The sequence below is a fragment of the Podarcis melisellensis genome (genome assembly GCF_964234715.1).
Source record: "Podarcis melisellensis genome assembly, chromosome: 6".
In the NCBI taxonomy this organism is placed as follows: Eukaryota; Metazoa; Chordata; class Lepidosauria; order Squamata; family Lacertidae; genus Podarcis; species Podarcis melisellensis.
The window spans coordinates 3,910,224-3,928,241 of record NC_138538.1 but is presented as its reverse complement, the minus strand read 5'-3'; the positions used below and the strand labels follow the sequence as shown (position 1 = coordinate 3,928,241).

General features: G+C 46.9%; 1 protein-coding gene across 5 annotated transcripts in view; it reads right to left on the bottom strand.

The window, feature by feature from the left end:
- Window positions 1-13,106: 13,106 nt before the first annotated feature.
- LOC309372918 (sodium-dependent lysophosphatidylcholine symporter 1-B-like) overlaps window positions 13,107-18,018 on the bottom strand; it is a 37,317-nt gene continuing 32,405 nt past the window's right edge. For 4 of the 5 annotated variants that reach the window (XM_081917012.1, XM_081917009.1, XM_081917011.1 and 1 more), the window contains 3 exons: window positions 16,113-16,256; window positions 15,150-15,326; window positions 13,107-13,523 (listed from right to left, as the gene is read on the bottom strand). In XM_081917012.1, the coding sequence (XP_081773138.1) occupies window positions 13,478-13,523; window positions 15,150-15,326; window positions 16,113-16,256 (367 nt within the window). In that variant the 3' untranslated portion in view covers window positions 13,107-13,477. The remainder of the gene's footprint in view (window positions 13,524-15,149; window positions 15,327-16,112; window positions 16,257-18,018) is intronic. The other variant, XM_081917010.1, reaches the window with a different exon arrangement.

The window sequence follows — 18,018 nt, the reverse complement described above, 5'->3', positions numbered from 1 at the left end:
ATATTATTACGTTATTACATATATAATGCATATATATATATATATATATATATGCAGGTTTTGGTGTCCTCGGGTGTCTTCCCGTGTAAAAGTTGGGGTGTCTATGCGACGTTTCGACGAGGTCTCACTCGTCATCTTCAGGCTGGTGCTTTCGGCTTCTTGTTACTGGAACAGAGCAGGATCTCCGTGTTTGAGTTCCTATAAATACTGTTGAGGGGGTGTGGTGTATAGCCTCCAATGTTCTGGGCAGAGAGGAAGTTCCCAGGCTAGTGTGCCTTTTCTTCTTTTGTTCCTTAATTACTTGAGGGATATCTTGAGTGATTTCTTGAGTGATATCCTGAGTACCACTTAGGTGGGTCATTAGGTGTGGATTAGTTGCTAAAGTCTTTGTGTCTTGACCTCTTGAACTTTGTGAAGAGTTTTTCTGAGAAGATGGCTGTACTGCACTTAGTTGTGCTCTGGCTTGGCTTTGCACCAACCAAAAAATAGCCAATATCCTCAGAAACCCCAAGGATAAAATCCAGTTGGAAAACCAAGGGGTCTATGAAATACCCTGCAAAGTCTGCCCAGCCACGTACATTGGACAAACAAACAGACGAATAAATGCACGTATCGCAGAACACAAGAATGCCGTCAAAAAAGAAGAAAAAACTTCCTCTCTTTTCCAACACATGAAAGAAACAGGACACGAAATTAATTTTGCAGATTCCAAATTGCTCTTTAACATGGAACATCACCACAAGAGAATAATCATGGAAGCCATCGAGATAGAGAAACACCCTCACAACATGAACAAGCGTGACGACACATCCCGCTTGCCAGACATCTGGAAATTAGCCCTCCCCACAAAAACTGACACCAGATCCAGAGGCACACAGAACGCCATCACCAATCAACCACACCAGACCCAAACCCAGACCCTCTCCACAGATAAATTACAGACACCATCCAGTAGCCAAACCATGGTGGCACCTCCGGATGCTGCACCCCCCTGCAATCCCTACACAGATCTGGCTGACACAGGCCACAAAACCACAGCTCGCCCCTATACACGAAGCCAAGCCAGAGCACAACTAAGTGCAGTACAGCCATCTTCTCAGAAAAACTCTTCACAAAGTTCAAGAGGTCAAGACACAAAGACTTTAGCAACTAATCCACACCTAATGACCCACCTAAGTGGTACTCAGGATATCACTCAAGAAATCACTCAAGATATCCCTCAAGTAATTAAGGAACAAAAGAAGAAAAGGCACACTAGCCTGGGAACTTCCTCTCTGCCCAGAACATTGGAGGCTATACACCACACCCCCTCAACAGTATTTATAGGAACTCAAACACTGAGATCCTGCTCTGTTCCAGTAACAAGAAGCCGAAAGCACCAGCCTGAAGATGACGAGTGAGACCTCGTCGAAACGTCGCCTAGACACCCCAACTTTTACACGGGAAGACACCCGAGGACACCAAAACCTGCATTCCTGTACCCGTGAAAATCTACGAAAGCATATATATATATATATATGCTAATAACAATATATATATTATTAGTAGTCTATCACATATACTAATACATGTATGACGTTGTTCAAAGGTCAAATCACATCCCAAGAATAATAATGATTTTATTGTTTGTACCCCGCCCATGTGACTGGGTTGCCCTCAGCAACCTCTGGGAAAAGGGAAATAGGAAAAAAATGGTCGTGTTTGTGGTAAAAAAAAATACAGTGCGGTCTCCAAACATGCGCACACAGTATTTTCCTCTGCCTGATGAACAGGCTCAGATTCCCTAGCGGTTCTTGTTTTTGTCTGTGAGCCGCCCTGCGTCCCTGTCAGGAGAAATGGCAATAATAATAATAATAATAATAATAATAATAATAATAATAATAATAATAATAATGTGGTTGGTAGGGAGGCAAGTGTGCTGTTTATGGCTGCCTGCACTTCAGAGAGGGGAAGGGGAGTCCCGCTCATGGCCTGGGCCCATATCCTCCAATGTTTCTCCCACAAAAACAGGGCTGAAGAATCTGAAGAAGTGTGCATGCACATGAAAGCTCATACCAAGAACAAATTTAGTTGGTCTCGTAAGGTGCTACTGGACCATTTTTTATTGTATTCTTTCTACTGCGTCAGACCAACATGGCTACCTCCTGAATCTAGAAAAATAGGGTTGTTTTATTCTACATCAGGGAGCGTCTCTCGCACAGAGACTTCCTGTCTCCATGGGTCACCTCAAGCCAATGGCAACTTTCTTTCAAGAAAGCTTTATTTGTTAGAAAAGAAGTTTTGTTGCATAAGTTCCTGGATGTCCCCAGCATGGTCACACTCCAGAGATGGGTCAATCTCAACACCCACCAAAACAAGATCTTTGGAAAACGGGCAGTCCTAGGCTCCTGAGCTCCCCATAACATTCCCCTAAGTCCCCACATTAGGGGGGAAATTAAAAAGGAAATTAAAAGACGCCTGCTTCTTGGGAGAAGGGCAATGACAGGCCTAGACAGCATCTTGAGAAGTAGAGACATCACCTTGCCAACAAAGGTTCATATAATCAAAGCTATGGTTTTCCCAGTAGTGATGTATGGAAGTGAGAGCTGGACCATAAAGAAGGCTGATCGCCGAAGAATTGATGCTTTTGAATTATGGTGCTGGAGGAGACTCTTGAGAGTCCCATGGACTGCAAGAAGATCAAATCTCTCCATACTGAAGGAAATCAACCCTGAGTGCTCACTGGAAGGACAGATTGTGAAGCTGAGGCTCCAGTACTTTGGCCATCTCATTAGAAGAGAAGACTCCCTGGAAAAGACCCTGATGTTGGGAAAGATGGAGGGCACAAGGAGAAGGGGGCAACAGAGGACGAGATGGTTGGAGAGTGTTTTCGAGGTTACCAGCATGAGTTTGACCAAACTGCGGGAGGAAGTGGAAGACAGGAGTGCCTGGCTTTCTCTGGTCCATGGGGTCACGAAGAGTCGGACACGACTAAACGACTAAACAACAACAAAGTCCCCACAAACAGGGCATCCTCTTTCCTTATAACGCACATCCTCCTCTCTTATATATTTATTTTGTAGAATGAATGAATGAAGAGCTGGAAAAGGTTCTGAAAAGAGCAACCAAACTGATCAAGGAATCGGAGCTGAAGAAAAGTTACCAGATTATAGTCGGGGCTTTTTTTCCACAATCAAGTGGTGTGTCATTTTTAACGAAATAAAGAAAAATAATTTCCGCCTTACAGACGCAATAGGCTTTCAACACAGCGTGCAAAAGATTCGCACAATTTAAAAAGCGCCATTTGAGTCTTGCATCGGGAATAGCAATAACACACGGTGGTGCCAGGATTATTCAGGTGGCATTTCCTGCCCTCATCCTTGATGCTGCCCGTCAGCCTCCGCCTACTAGGCAGCAGAACCCGCTGATGTCCCCTGAGGACAGACAATGGAACAGAGCAGCTGGATCTAGCCAAGTCCTGTGATGGGAGGCAAGACATCCCTGGGTGGCAATTGGCTGTTGCCAGGCAACGGCTCCCACTGATGTCCTCAGAGGGAAAGGAATGAATGGGACTGAACAGCTGGATCTCAGCAACTGAAGAGATGCCACATTGGATGCCTTCAGCAGCAGGATCCCACCTTGGATCAAAGCTATGCTTCCATAAGAAAGCTGCAGAGATAGTGCAGGATAGTGCACACCCCGGAAATTATCTCTTTCAGCTTCTGCCTTCTGGAAGAAGGTACAGGGTTATAAAGACTAGGACTAGCCGTCTGAGAAACAGTTTCTACCCAAATGCGATTTTGGTTTTAAACACATTGTAAGGAGTCTGTATGCGAGTATACAGTGGTACCTCGGGTTACATACGCTTCAGGTTACAGACTCCGCTAACCCAGAAATAGTGCTTCAGGTTGAGAACAGAAATCATGCTCCGGCGGCGTGGCAGCAGCAGGAGGCCCCATTAGCTAAAGTGGTGCTTCAGGTTAAAAACAGTTTCAGGTTAAGTACAGACCTCCGGAACGAATTAAGTACTTAACCCAAGGTACCACTGTATTGTATTTAAAAATGGGGTATCAGAGTTTTTAGGGGGCTAACCAGGTTGGGATAGCTGGGATAGCAGGGGTGTTGGGTTTTGAATGTCTTATGTAGATTTTTCTATTTCGTTGTTCTGTATGGGACAGTGACAATAAAGATTATCATAGATGGAATCATGCCTTTGTAGATGGAGTCATCCAGTGCCCTAGCATCCCAGGCCAGATGGAAGTGGAACAAGTAGCTTTTTCTGAGATAAGTTGATGGGAGCTGCACACAGTAGTCCATGTATGATGGTCACACCACTTTTTTTTTACAAAACCATTACCATATTGGCAGTTTTCAGTCCCATTCCTGATGATCCATACCAGAGAATTCACCCTTTTCAGAGATGCCGCCTACTATGCCAATAGTTTTCATTGAACTACCGTATTTTTCGCTCTATAAGGCGCACCAGACCACAAGACACACCTAGTTTTTGGAGGAGGAAAACAAGAAAAAAAATATTCTGAATCTCAGAAGCTCAGAAGCAGTGAAAGCAGCAATCCCTCTTGCTGTTCTGGCTTCTGGGATAGCTGCGCAGCCTGCATTCGCTCCATAAGACGCACAAACATTTCCGCTTACTTTTTAGGAGGGAAAAAGTGAGTCTTATAGAGCAAAAAATACAGTATTTACCACCACCTCAAGCTCCCTTTCCTGGTCAGTCACTGCCAGTTCAGACCCGCCTAAGTGGAAAAGTGAGAGCTGGACTATAAAGAAGGCTGATCGCTGAAGAATCGATGCTTTTGAATTATGGTGCTGGACTTCTTGCAGTCCATGGGACTCTCTTGAGAGTCCCATGGACTGCAAGAAGACCAAACCTCTCCATTCTTAAGGAAATCAGCCCTGAGTGCTCACTGGAAGGACAGATCCTGAAGCTGAGGCTCCAATACTTTGGCCACCTCATGAGAAGAGAAGACTCCCTGGAAAAGACCCTGATGCTGGGAAAGATAGAGGGCACAAGGAGAAGGGGATGACAGAGAACGAGATGGTTGGACAGTGTTCTCGAAGCGACCAGCATGAGTTTCACCCAACTGCGGGAGGCAGTGGAAGACAGGAGGGCCTGGCGTGCTCTGGTCCAGGGGGTCACGACTAGGCGGACACGACTGAACGACTAAACAACAACTTTCACTGGAGAAATGTTGGAGGGTATGTAATCACTCTGCATTTACTTACATTGAACCACAGTCACAATTTTAATGCCCGTTCACCCAGTTTGGGAAGATTGTTTTGGAGCAACTACAATCCCTCTTTGTTTGTATCTACCCTGAATAATCTGATGTCATAATCACTGCTCAGCCCTTACTCCACATCATTTCTGAATAAGTTAAAAAGCACCAGTGCTTGGGGGAGCACAGTTCTTAAGGCCCATCTGCTCCTTAAATTTAAATCACTGTCATACAATTTTAACAGCTATGGCTTCTTCCAAAGGATCCTGGGTGCTGAGAGTTGTTAGAGGTCCCCTAGTTCCATCACAGAACTACACTTCCCAGAATTCCCTGGGAGGTGGGATTGTAACTCTACAATTCCCCGTGTAGTTTAACAATCAATCCCACATCCCAAGGGAACTCTGGGAATTGTAGTTCTGTCATAGGAACAAGGACCAACAAATCCCAGCACCCTTAACAATCTATGGTTCCCAGAATTCTTTGCAAGAAGCCAGGGCTGTTTAAAGTGGTGCCCATTAGTACACACTTTCTCCTTGGGATGCCTCTGGCAAGCCTAGGTGCAGAATGTTAAACGCTTACTTTGCAGCTTGAAATATGTGGAGCCAAGAGCATGAATACTGTGTAGAGACTGGCGATGGTGGCAGACTGCAGCAAACACAATCCCAATGAAATGCTTTGTAGATGTGGCTGCCTCCTTCTGTTAATGGCAGCAAAAATAACTCTCTCCCCCTAAGGCTAGGACAGGGCCAGGCAACAGATCCCTGAACATCTAGTTCAGTTTTGCAAGACATAGTTGGGAAAGCAAGATCTAACCTGGGAAAAAGACAGGTCCCAGCACTTTCGCATTCAGACATAACGGCAGCCTGGGTGATTCTCATGCGGCACAGTACAGTATATGAACCAGGACAGATATTCTGTCCCTGTGCACAGTTCCCTGGGTTTGAGCTTGCCTAGAGACCATGCCTCAAACCTATTACAACAACAACAACAACAATAAATTTTATTTATACCCTGCCCTCCCAGCCAAGAACGGGCTCAGGGCAGCTAACACCAGGTATAAAAACAATTGATTAAAATACAACTTAAAAACAAGATTAAAGTACAACATTAAAATGCAGCCTCATTTCAGTAGAAACTCAAATCAAAAACTTTTGGGGGATGAATTACTACTACTATTATTATTATGCTACCCAATTCCTCCCAATGTGATACTTGGTGGAACAATTTCACTGGACCAGACCAGGAACTCATTAGAATTCACTTATTTTCTTGCCACCGTTTCAAAGGCTTCTGAAACATTATTAGCAATGCTGCAAGTACATCGAGAGAGAGCTCCCATGCCGACTGGACCAGGTGCAGCACATCGTTAAACTATGGAACTCCATCCCACAAGAGGCAGTGATGGCCACCAACTTGAATGTCATTCAAAGAGGATTGGACAAAGTCAAGGAGGAGAGGGCTAGCCACACTTGGAGGCAGGAACGCTTATAGATAGCAGTTGCTGGAAACTGAAGGAGGGGAGCGTATTCTTGTGCTCAAATCCTGCTTCTTTCTGGGTTTCCCTCAGGCATCTGGTCAGCCAATGTAAGAACAGGATGATGGACTAGATGAGACATAGGCCTTGTGACGGCCTGGGAATCTGATTCAGAGGCTGAACCGGAGGAATCCCAGCCTGCACAGGAGTCCCCACCTCCAGGGCCGGCTGAACTGGGGCAGGGGCTTGATCCTGAAGCGCCTGCACCTGCGCCGGATCCTCAGGAGCAGGCACCAGGTGAATCCACTCTGGCTCCAGAGGTGGTTGAGGACTCAGTGCCTACAGGTGAGTCTCCCCCTGGGTCCAGTAACCCTTCAGCCTCTCCTGAACTGCAGAGGCTCAGGGCAGAGAGGCGAAGGGAACTGGTCTCTCCCAGGAGGAGTGCTTGTCTTAAGGCCAGGAGAGGCGGGTCTCCTGGGCGCCGGGACCGCCCCTGGCCTCAGAGAAGATAAAGGCCAGTCAGCCCGGTCCCAGGTTGCGGGAGCAACGTCGTTGAAGAGCTGTTTCGGCCAGCATCCAGTCCTGTTTCCCCCAGAGTTCCTGTCCTTGCCCGGCTTCCCGCTGTGGACCCCGCTTCGCCCGTGGAGGACTGTCTGCTGACCCTCAACTCAGGTCCTGGACCTCGCCCCACGGTAACCTCCCCCCTGGACCAGCACAGGACTGATCCTGCAGGCTCTTTTGGTGTTTTTATGTAATAAGTCCTCCTGGCACCAAAGGTGTGTTCTTGCACTTGAAGCGGGGTCTGTGAACTGTCCTGAGCACTGGCGGAGGAACAGGGGTGCGGGGGGGAAGCACACCGCCACTGGCGGCACGATCCTGGTTGGGTGCCATCACGGCTGCTCCCCCCCCCCGCACTGGGCGCCACACCCCTGGGACACATGCCACGCCCCTACGACATATGCCACGCCCTCAGGATGAATGCCACACCCCTGGGGCACATGCCACGCCCTCAGTACGCATGCCACACCCCCAAGACGCATGCCACACTCCTGGGACACATGCCATACCGCCAGGACACATGCCACACCCCCAGGACGCATGCCACATCCCCGGGACATGCGCCAGCCACGCCCCCTCCTGCTCTCTCCGCCCCCTCCCCCCTGCTTGAAGCTCCGCCACTGGCCCTGAGATCTATGAAGGGCGCTATACAAATTAAACAAATAAATAAATCACAACAATTTGGTTCCCTTGAATATTCTGTTGAACACGTAGGAGCATCTGTGAGAACAGAATGCTGTACTCGATGAGCCACTAGCCAATTCAGCTGGGCTTTTATTCTCATGCTCTTAATTAATTCAGCAGCCGAACTCATCAATTCAGCCCATCTCAACCTCAGGAATCAACTTAAAAGTGTGCAGTAGGATATCAATATTCAAACTGAAAGATAAACCCCGAAGCACACTCTTCTTGTAGCTTAACACCCCTCAAATTACTTCTTTGCATTCATTTTGACAGGGTCACGAGGCATCGCTAAAAATGGAAGATTCTCTGTAAGGTCAAATTTTGAAGAGTGCTCAGTATTCAAAGGCAGTTTTCTTCTCAAACTACAAGCAGCCTTTATCCTTTGAAATGGAGAAACCCTCTTGGGAGACACACAGCTAGGAATATATATTTTTATCAGAAGTATATCCAGTTTTTAGAGCATAGAAGAAAGAACCCCAAATTTGAAGTGAATGATTTTGATGTAAGTGACGGCAGCTGCACTTGTCATGAAATCTTTCTCCTTCGGGTGCCCTTGCGGAGTTAAAACAGAAGAGACAAGGACAAATAATTGCACAGAAGGTTTAAGACCTACTTTTCACACTGCAGTTTTCAAAATCAGAACATACTGAAGGGAAAACTTTATCAGCCTTGTTTTGCAGCGCTAAAAAACAAGGGTCCATCTGGCTTAGAACTGCCTGCTCCAAACTGAGAAGCATTGACAAATCTGCCATCCCTGGTCCTTTTAATTGAAGATGGCAAGGTTTCGGGGCAGGATAGTCTGTGTGAGAAGAATGTGCCTTGCCACTAAACTATTGCACCTTCCAAAATACCGTATTTTTCACTCCATAAGACACACTTTTTTCTTCCTAAAAAGTGAGGGGAAATGTCTGTGCGTCTTATGGAGCAAATGTGTGGTCCCTGGAGCCAAATTGCCCACGGTCAAAAAGCAGATCATGCTTTCTTTTTTTTTTAAGAGGGAAGTGGGTGTGGAAACAAAGCCACTAATCAGCAAGCGATCGGGGAGGGAGATAAGGGATGCTAGCAATAAAGGAGGCTGCCTGGGAGGGGGGAGGTAAAGACAGCAAACAAGAAACAGGAAGACTAAATCAATGAGGAGAGAAATTAGAAGAAAAGGAGGAGCAAAAAACTGCTCCAGCTAAGGAAAAGACACTAAGGCAAACAAGAGGGAAGGGGGTGTTGAAAGGAAGCAGCTGATCGGTGGGATTGGGAGAGAGATAAGGGACTCTAGCGGAGGCTGCCTGGGAGAGGGGAGGTAAAAGCCCATGGATCCTCAGGATTTTTACATTGGGTCACCCCAAATTCACCATCAAATCACATAGCATGTCCATGGCTACAGCCTGCACCAAAAAAATCACGCACCCACTGTTTCCTGGGGCTGCAATGGTGCAAAAATGTGGTTACAAAGCATAGATCCACATGGATCCTCAGGATTTTTGCATTGGGTCACCCCAAATTCACCATCAGATCACATAGCATGTCCATGGCTACAGCCCTCACCCAAAAAATCATACACCCACTGTTTCGTTCAGAATATTTTTTCTTCTTTTCCTCCTCTAAAAACTATGTGCGTCTTATGGTCAGGTGCGTCTTATGGAGCGAAAAATACGGTAGCCTAAGGCAGCCTTCTCCAGCCTGATGCAACTGGGAAGAGTGCCCCTCTGCTCTGAGTACTGCTTGAGGGCTTCCTATCCGCATTTGGCTGGCCACTTTGAGAACAAAATGCTGGACTCGATGAGGCTGTGCCCTGACACAGCAGGGCTCTCGTGTTCTTATGAGCATCTCACAACAGGAGCACTCCACGCTGCAACCATTTGCCCTAAGTCCCACTTGCTCTTTAGCTTGTCTTGCCCACCAACCTATCCCAATCAATCCCCGTCTGCAGAAAATGCCCATCGCCTAGCATTGAAATCAACTACAGTGGTACCTTGGTTGTCAAACGGCTTGGCTCCCGAACAAATCAGCTCCCGAACGCTGCAAACACGGAAGTGTTCCGGTTTGCAAGCGTTATTTTGGAAGCCGAACATCCGACGCGGCTTCTGTAGCTTCCAAATGAATTCAGGAAGCTCCTGTAGCCAATCGGAAGCCGTGCTTTGGTTTTCGAACGGTTCTGGGAGTCGAACGGAACGGATTAAGTTCGACAACCAAGGTACCACTGTATGTGCTTCACCACAGGCCGGTCCATCTCTGAGGTACCTGGGGCCCCGTCTCCTATTCCCGTTTTCCAAAAAAACAAAAGGAGTCTTCAGCCCACACTGCAGAAGAGAGAAAACCTATCTCCTTCCCTATACAGTGGTACCTCAGGTTAAGTACTTAATTCGTTCCGGAGGTCCGTTCTTAACCTGAAACTGTTCTTAACCTGAAGCACCACTTTAGCTAATGGGGCCTTCTGCTGCTGCCGTGCCACCAGAGCACAATTTCTGTTCTCATCCTGAAGCAAAGTTCTTAACCCAAGGTAATATTTCTGGGTTAGCGGAGTCTGTAACCTGAAGCGTCTTTAACCTGAAGCGTCTGTAACCCAAGGTACCACTGTACATGTCCTTTCATTCATCACTCTCCACTGCAAACACACAGAGGTGAGAGGCAGGAATGGAATAGATGCTCCCCCCCCCCTTTCGCTGAAGAATAAGGGACTGTGTATGAGAAGGGGGGAAACGGAAACATCTGTATTGGTTGTCAAAGCATACAAAATACAAAATGAGAAAGGCAGCTTTTGTCAGCTGAAACGAAACAACTCGAGAGATGTCGGAAAATGCAAATATCCAGTCAAACCCCGAAGTATAAAGCACAGCTTGACACTCGTTACTCTTCCAGCCCACACGGTGTAACATGCAAGTTACAAGAATACCTGAATACAAATTACACCAATTGTGAAGCTTTTAGTAGGATGGGATAACAGCAGCTTTTGATTTCCTGGCACCAAAAAGCCACCGCCTTTCGGAAGGAGGAGGGAGCAACCCAGAATATAATGGGAATGAAGCTGCAGGGGTAGAGAGGGAACAAGCTGTACACAGCAGCCCACTCCTGAAGTGCGTTTCTGGCCCTGGGTTGCAGACGAGAAATCAGCTGCTTTTCAGCAAAAGCAACAGCGCAACTGCTTCTGTTTCCCCAGGTCTTTGCTGAGGAAGATCAGAGCAGCATTGCATGTAGCAGTGCTGAATCTGGCAAGAATCTGGGCATAATAAAAAGAGATCACATCTGTGTAGCTCTTCAGAGGTTTCAAACCATGTCATGTACACTGTGACCCTTACAACTCCTCTGTAAGATGGGCCAGTATAGTATCCAAGCGCCCAACTTATTTAAAGGACTGTGTTGTTGGACATGCAACACTGTCGATCTCATGGAAGTATGTGAAATGTAACCAATATGTTTTTGTGCCTAATTGAACCATTACGTGTAGTGCTGTATATAAGGAAACCATTACGATTGTAACTAACGCCTTATCTCGGTGGGGAGGGGTGTTATGTCCTGAGGTTCTCACCCTGGGCCAGCAGGGGGATACTGTAGATAGTTTTCACTCAGGTCCGCATATGCAAATAAGGAATTGAAAGTGACGTTCAGTGATTGGATAGTTACAGAAAGTTGTTACTGTTGCTTTGTAGTCGAGTTCTATATAAGCAGGTTGGGTGAACCCTTCAGCCCAGTTCTGTTCTGGCCTGTGAATAAACAAGAGCTGTTTGAAGAATCACTGTGTCATCTGATATATTCACCCAGAACTTAACAAAATGTCTAGAGAAGAGTGGCTTGTCCAACAGCAAATGTGTGTGTGTGTGTGTGTTGACTGAAGGACTCTTTGAATCCAATACGTTGCAGCAACTGTCTATGTTTTTGACAGAGAATCCAAACGCTGTATTAAGCTTTTCAACATTTTGGTGTTCTCTGTCTTCTATCTTCCTGGCGGTAGGATTCCACTGGGGGGAAATCTCAGGCCTACCTTAATAAGTCACAACCTTTGACCCCCTGATCCCAGTCACATAGCAATGAGAGGCACGAAGGGGAATGCTGTTTCCACTGGAAGAATAAAGCTTCTGCAACTGAGACATGATCAGCCGCAGCTTCTTAGTCACATACAACTCCCCCTGGAAAAAAACACCACCCTAATTAATTGTTATTATTTTTAAAAAGGAATCTTATTTCTGAAATGTCAAGCTGGCTCCACGGTGTGATTCACAAAGCACCTATTGTTGCTCTGGCTCTGTGCAATAAACAGGCAAATCACTAACGACTCGCAGTCTAGTTACAAACACAGATAAAAGCCATCAGTGTGCATGGCAACCACATTAGCACATACCGAAATAGACCAGACCACAAGATTCCATTGCTAAATGGCTCGAATGATGTCGGCATCCATAGCCTCACAAACAGGCAGGCGTCGTGTCGTCAGGAGGCTGGAACCAGGTTGGGAGAGCTGGTGTGCACCAGAGCTTGTCCCCCACCGGAGGGAGGCGATTCCCATAACCAGGAAAGTGGAAACTACGAGGCTATTTTGTAGGGGAGGTTGGAAGCTAAGGATCGATCTGGGTCAGGGAGATCTCATCAGCGTGTTCAGCCTTGACCTGGAGCGCTTGGGAACATAATGCTAATAGCCTGTCAGAAGAATGTCATGGTAGGTCCCAGTCAGGACCTGGAGAAAGGTCAACTCATGCCAGGCCAGCTGGGTGAGTCACATCTTACTTCCCTCTGGACACAGATCCTTCTAGCTCAGAATTATCTACTCTGACTCTCCGATCAGCTCCTCAGCCCTCCTAACCTGAGATCTTTTAACTCAAGACACTGAAGGTGGAACTTGAGACCTTCAATATTCACGACATGTTCTCTACCGCTAAGATCATGCCCTCTGCCTCTCTAAACTGAGCCACCATACAGATGAATGCATAAAGGTCCCAGTTCAGCTTGCAAATAAGATAGCTTTGTGTTCCGGAGATTGCAGAAGACCAAAATACCTGTGAAAACGACTGGGGTTGAGAGAGACCCATAATGATATTGAGTGCAGCTGCCCGGGGTCAACCTCCGGGCAGCTGAGTTCCAGTTCTCTAAAATGTCCTGAAATTGAATATGCATTTGGCCTAGTTTCCTTACTCATATGTGAGGAGCTTACATAAATCGTATAAGTGCAGAAGACGAGTCACTGAATTATAGCACAATCCATTCTCTTTCCAAGGCTAGGGATATTTGTTACATAAATGTACATTAAAAGTCCCTGCGTTTGTAGAACCACCAGCTTGTTCCTTATCCCCTGAGAAAGAAGTTCATTCCAGTTTTTAAAGCGAAGTCTCTGCTTGTTCCATCCTCAGGGATTTGTCCCTGGGCAAGAGATGGTTGTAAAAATGTTGAGCTCCGTGGAGTTAATTTATTTGGCATCTTGCGGAAGCGCTCGAGATGTCTTCACTGCTGCTCCCGGATGAAAAAAAGGAAGACGCCAGAGACCTGTCCTTTGTAGTGTTGCAACCGAAGGCAAGAAGCATCAGCAACTTTCCCGCAAGTAGTCATGAACTCCCTCCAGAGACTAACTTGCCTCTGATTCTGGGCGTTCTGTCTGACCCTGATGCCTGCTTAGAAAAACAGCAAAGATGAACGTGAAATCGGAGGAGAGGCTCAGTGCCTAAAGGTCAGTGCGGAGTGGGAAATTATGGAAGAGATGCACAGGGGACAAACAAACTCATAGAGCAGCCTTTGCAGACCTGGTGCCCCCGGAAGTTGTTGGACTACAATTCCCATCAGCCCCAGCAAAGACGGTGTTATGTACTGAGTTGAATAGGATCCAAAATGCAGCCGTCTGATTGGTCCTAGAACAATAGGATCCAAAATGCAGCAGTCTGATTGGTCCTAGAACAATGCAGCAGTATGATTGGTCTGGAGGAGCCACCCAATCCAGCTCCAGATGTAAGTGAATCCACAACCTGATTGGCCTACAGGAGAATTCCGGAATTAGCCAATCATGTGCAGCCCATTGTGTAAATAATTTACATAAAGCAGATACTTTGAGGGGACTTTCATTCCTCCTCACCACTATGAGCTGAATAAAGAGCATGAAATCCACTCTCGACTCTGAGTATATTTCACATGTGCAGGCACCATTGGGAACGCACTGCAAATTGTGCATAAACAGCCGTCTCTCCACCTGCCACTCACCCCACATCACATCTGGGGGAAGCAGCTTTGGGATCCAGGATAGGCCTCATCAGGGCTATAGCCAGGAGGCAGGGGTAAGACTTTTGTGGGTGGGTGGATAGGTGATTTTGGCTGGATAAGGTCAGTGGAAGGAGATAGGCCTCTCTTCCCTCTCTGTGCATTTTCTTTTGTCTCCTTCAGCCCCAATGAAAGCATATCCAGTATATCTGAAGGAGCATCTCCACCCCCATGATTCAGCCCAGACACTGAGGTCCAGCACCAAGGGCCTTCTGGTGGTTCCCTCACTGCAAGAAGCCAAGTTACAGGAAACCAGGCAGAGGGCCTTCTCGGTGGTGGCACCCGCCCTGTGGAACGCCCTTCCACCAGATGTCAAAGAGAAAAACAACTACCAGACTTTTAGAAGACATCTGAAGGCAGCCCTCTTTAGGGAAGCTTTTAATGTTTGACATACTACTACTGTATTTTAATATTTTGTTGGAAGCTGCCCAGAGTGGCTGGGGAAACCCAGCCAGATGGGCGAGGTATAAATAATAAATTATTATTATTATTATTATTATTATTATTATTATTATTATTATTATTATTTCTCAGGGTTCCCTCGAAAGATGGCATGACTTGACTGCCAAGCCAGTTGACATCTACAGCATGATCTTGTCTTACGTGTTGGTGGTCATTTCAGTGAGCTTTTGCTAATGTGGTGCCCCTACAGATTCTTTGAATATGTCTGGTCCAGCTCGACGGAGCCTTGTTTAAGTTTTGGGGGTCCTGCCACTGCATCACAATCCCGAAAACCCACCCTAGTCAAATCATGAGCGCCTTGGGGGAAAATTGTAAGGTCTCCGAGGCCAGTCAGACTTCAGCCTGAAAGGGCATGGGTTAATCCAGCAAGGTCTGTCTTCCGTTTTAAACGGGATTGTACATGTGGTCTAAAATGCCCAACCCAACCTTTTAGGATAGGGAAGCCTGTGCCTTTAATTTGGGGTGACCCTCCACCGCTTTAAGGTTCTCCACCTCTTCTGCTCCACATGGAGGAACACCATCCTTACCCAGTCGCCTCCATTTCCACTCTGATCTGCTTCCTCCGCTTCTCGTCGATGGGGTAGGAGAAGAAGACGGCCATGGAGGAGAGCAGCAGGGCAATGGGAACAGGGGCCATGAGAATTTGCAGCGTCAGGATAACCTGGGGGTTATGTGTGCAGTCCGTGGCTCTGTAACCTGCAAAACTGGGAAAGTTTTTTTTAAAAAAATATATAGATTATTTATTTATTTATATGCCACTTTTCCCTCTTCCTCATTTATCCTCACAACAACAACCCTGTGAGGAAGGTTAAACTGCAGACTGGCCCAAGGTCACCCAGTGGGAGCTCCATGGCCAAGTGGGAGATTTGAACCCTGGTCTCCCAGGTCCTAGTCCAGGACTCTAACCACTGCACCATGAGGGCTCTTAACCCAGCTCTGCCTCTAGGTCATGGGTAGGCAAACTAAGGCCCGGGGGCGGGATCCGGCCCAATCGCCTTCTCAATCCACCCCGTGGACGGTCCAGGAATCAGCGTGTTTTTACATGAGTAGAATGCATGCTTTTATTTAAAATGCATCTCTGGGTTATTTGTAAAAGGTAAAGGGACCCCTGACAATTAAGTCCAGTCGTGAACGACTCTGGGGTCGCGGCGCTCATCTCGCTTTAAAGGCTGAGGGAGCCGGCATTTGTCTGCAGACAGTTTTTCCTGGTCATGTGGCCGGCATGACTAAGCCGCTTCTGGCGAAACCAGAGCAGTGCATGGAAACACTGTTTACCTTCTCGCTGGAGCGGTACTGTGGTTTAACCTTTAAATGTGTGCCTAGCCAGGAAAAGCTGAGAAAGGCAGAGAGGTTGGTGGATGAGGCCTTCATTATTTTAGAAACCTTGATCTTATTATAAACAGAGCACATAAAGGAAGACGACAAGCGAAAGGGATTTGGGGACAGTGTTTGGGGCTTAGGAGCAACCAGGCTGGAACGAAGGGGCTTACTGCAAACTCATGGTGGAAATCCCAAGGGAGAGGCCGGCGGCGAGCTTGTTGAAGAAAACGTAGAACGAGTAGAAGAAAGCTTCCAGGTTGAGGCAGGTGGGGTTCTGCAGCTTGAAATCATCCACTGCGTCTGGAAGCATGGACCTAGGGAACAGGAGGAGATCAAGTCAGGAGGTTTGCACCTGCAAGACAGTCACCACAGCATCAAGCAACAATTCACCAACGAACGAGCAAATCTAAGGTTGCTTCAAGACAACTTCCCTATTAAGCATAAATCACAATGTTTTAAGGGACACGGGTGGCACTGTGGGTTAAACCACTGAGCCTAGGACTTGCTGATCAGAAGGTCGGCAGTTTGAATCCCTGTGACGGGGTGAGCTCCCATTGCTCAGTCCCTGCTCCTGCCAACCTAGCAGTTTGAAAGCATGTCAAAGTGCAAGTAGATAAGTAGATATTGCTCCGGCGGGAAGGTAAGCAGCGTTTCCGTGCGCTGCCAGATGCGGCTTAGTCATGCTGGCCACATGACCCGGAAGCTGTCTGTGGACAAACGCCTATAGAGCGTGGACCGAATGGTCAGGGGTCCCTTTACTTTTAATGTTTGATATCTAGTGATAAAAGTTTCCCCCATATCCTCTCATAGAGGTTTTTAGTAACAGATACTGTACACACTTGGAAAACGCAGCAAGCGAAAAGATAAAAAACAACAGTCAGTCCCTTTTCAGCTCTGAAAAACCAGTGCATCCATTAGTTCCTTAAATAATAATTTTGGATTCTTTCAACTTACCATCTGTTATTTTCCTACAGTTTCCCCCCTTACGTTTTTATAAATGATGCATGGGATTATTTGTGTTGTGTGGAATTCTCTAAGTGAAAAGGATGGCAGATCATTAGTTTCTTTAGTACTATGCCCTACTGTGAAATTATTATGGGAAGATTATATACGCCATTATAATAATCTTAGCTTTACTGGCTGGAGAAGCTGCGTTTTTTGGTCCCTGCTCCTGCCAACCTAGCAGTTCGAAAGCACGTCAAAGCGCAAGTAGATAAATAGGTACCACTCCAGCGGGAAGGTAAGCGGCGTTTCTGTGCGCTGCTCTGGTTTGCCATAAGTGGCTTAGTCATGCTGGCCACATGACCCGGAAGCTGTACGCCGGCTCCCTCGGCCAATAAAGCGAGATGAGCGCTGCAACCCCAGAGTCGGCCACGACTGGACCTAATGGTCAGGGGTCCCTTTACCTTTACCTTACTCAATGTTTTTGCACAAAGTCTGCAGGGAGGTTGCCTGTCGAGCATTCGTTCCGATTCCTTTGCAAGGAATCTGTGTCAAGCAAGTGCGGTTCCCTCCATCGTTTTCCTTATCTCAGAAATTCCACCGGCAAAATAGCAACTGTTGGTGCAAAAGGGACGAAGCCCAGGAACTCAAACTTCCCAGGCACTCAGGGACTTTGCTAAGCTACATTTGCCATGGACCTCGCAGAGCTGCTGCCAGTCCCAGTGGACAAAATTAGCCTGAAATCGAGGTACTAGATGTCCCTAAAGGTTCTGACAACCCTCAAGCTGGGGGCACAATTTTCCCTGGGTGCTGTAAGGGTGCTAGAGGAACAATGCAGGCTCTTAGGAGCTTTGCTGGCGCTAATAAATAATTGGGTGCACCCTTCCCACCTTGGAACAAATCTACGTTTCCAGGTGCCATAAGAAAGCTGCAGAGATAGCGCAGGATAGTGCGCACCCCGGAAATGATCTCTTTCAGCTTCTGCCTTCTGGAAGAACATACAGGGTTATAAAGACTAGGACTAGCTGCCTGAGAAACCAAATGTGATTTTGGTTCTAAACGCAGTGTAAGGTAGTTTCTGTGGGAGTATATTGTATTTAAGTATGGGGTATTTTTAGGGGGTTAACCAGGCTG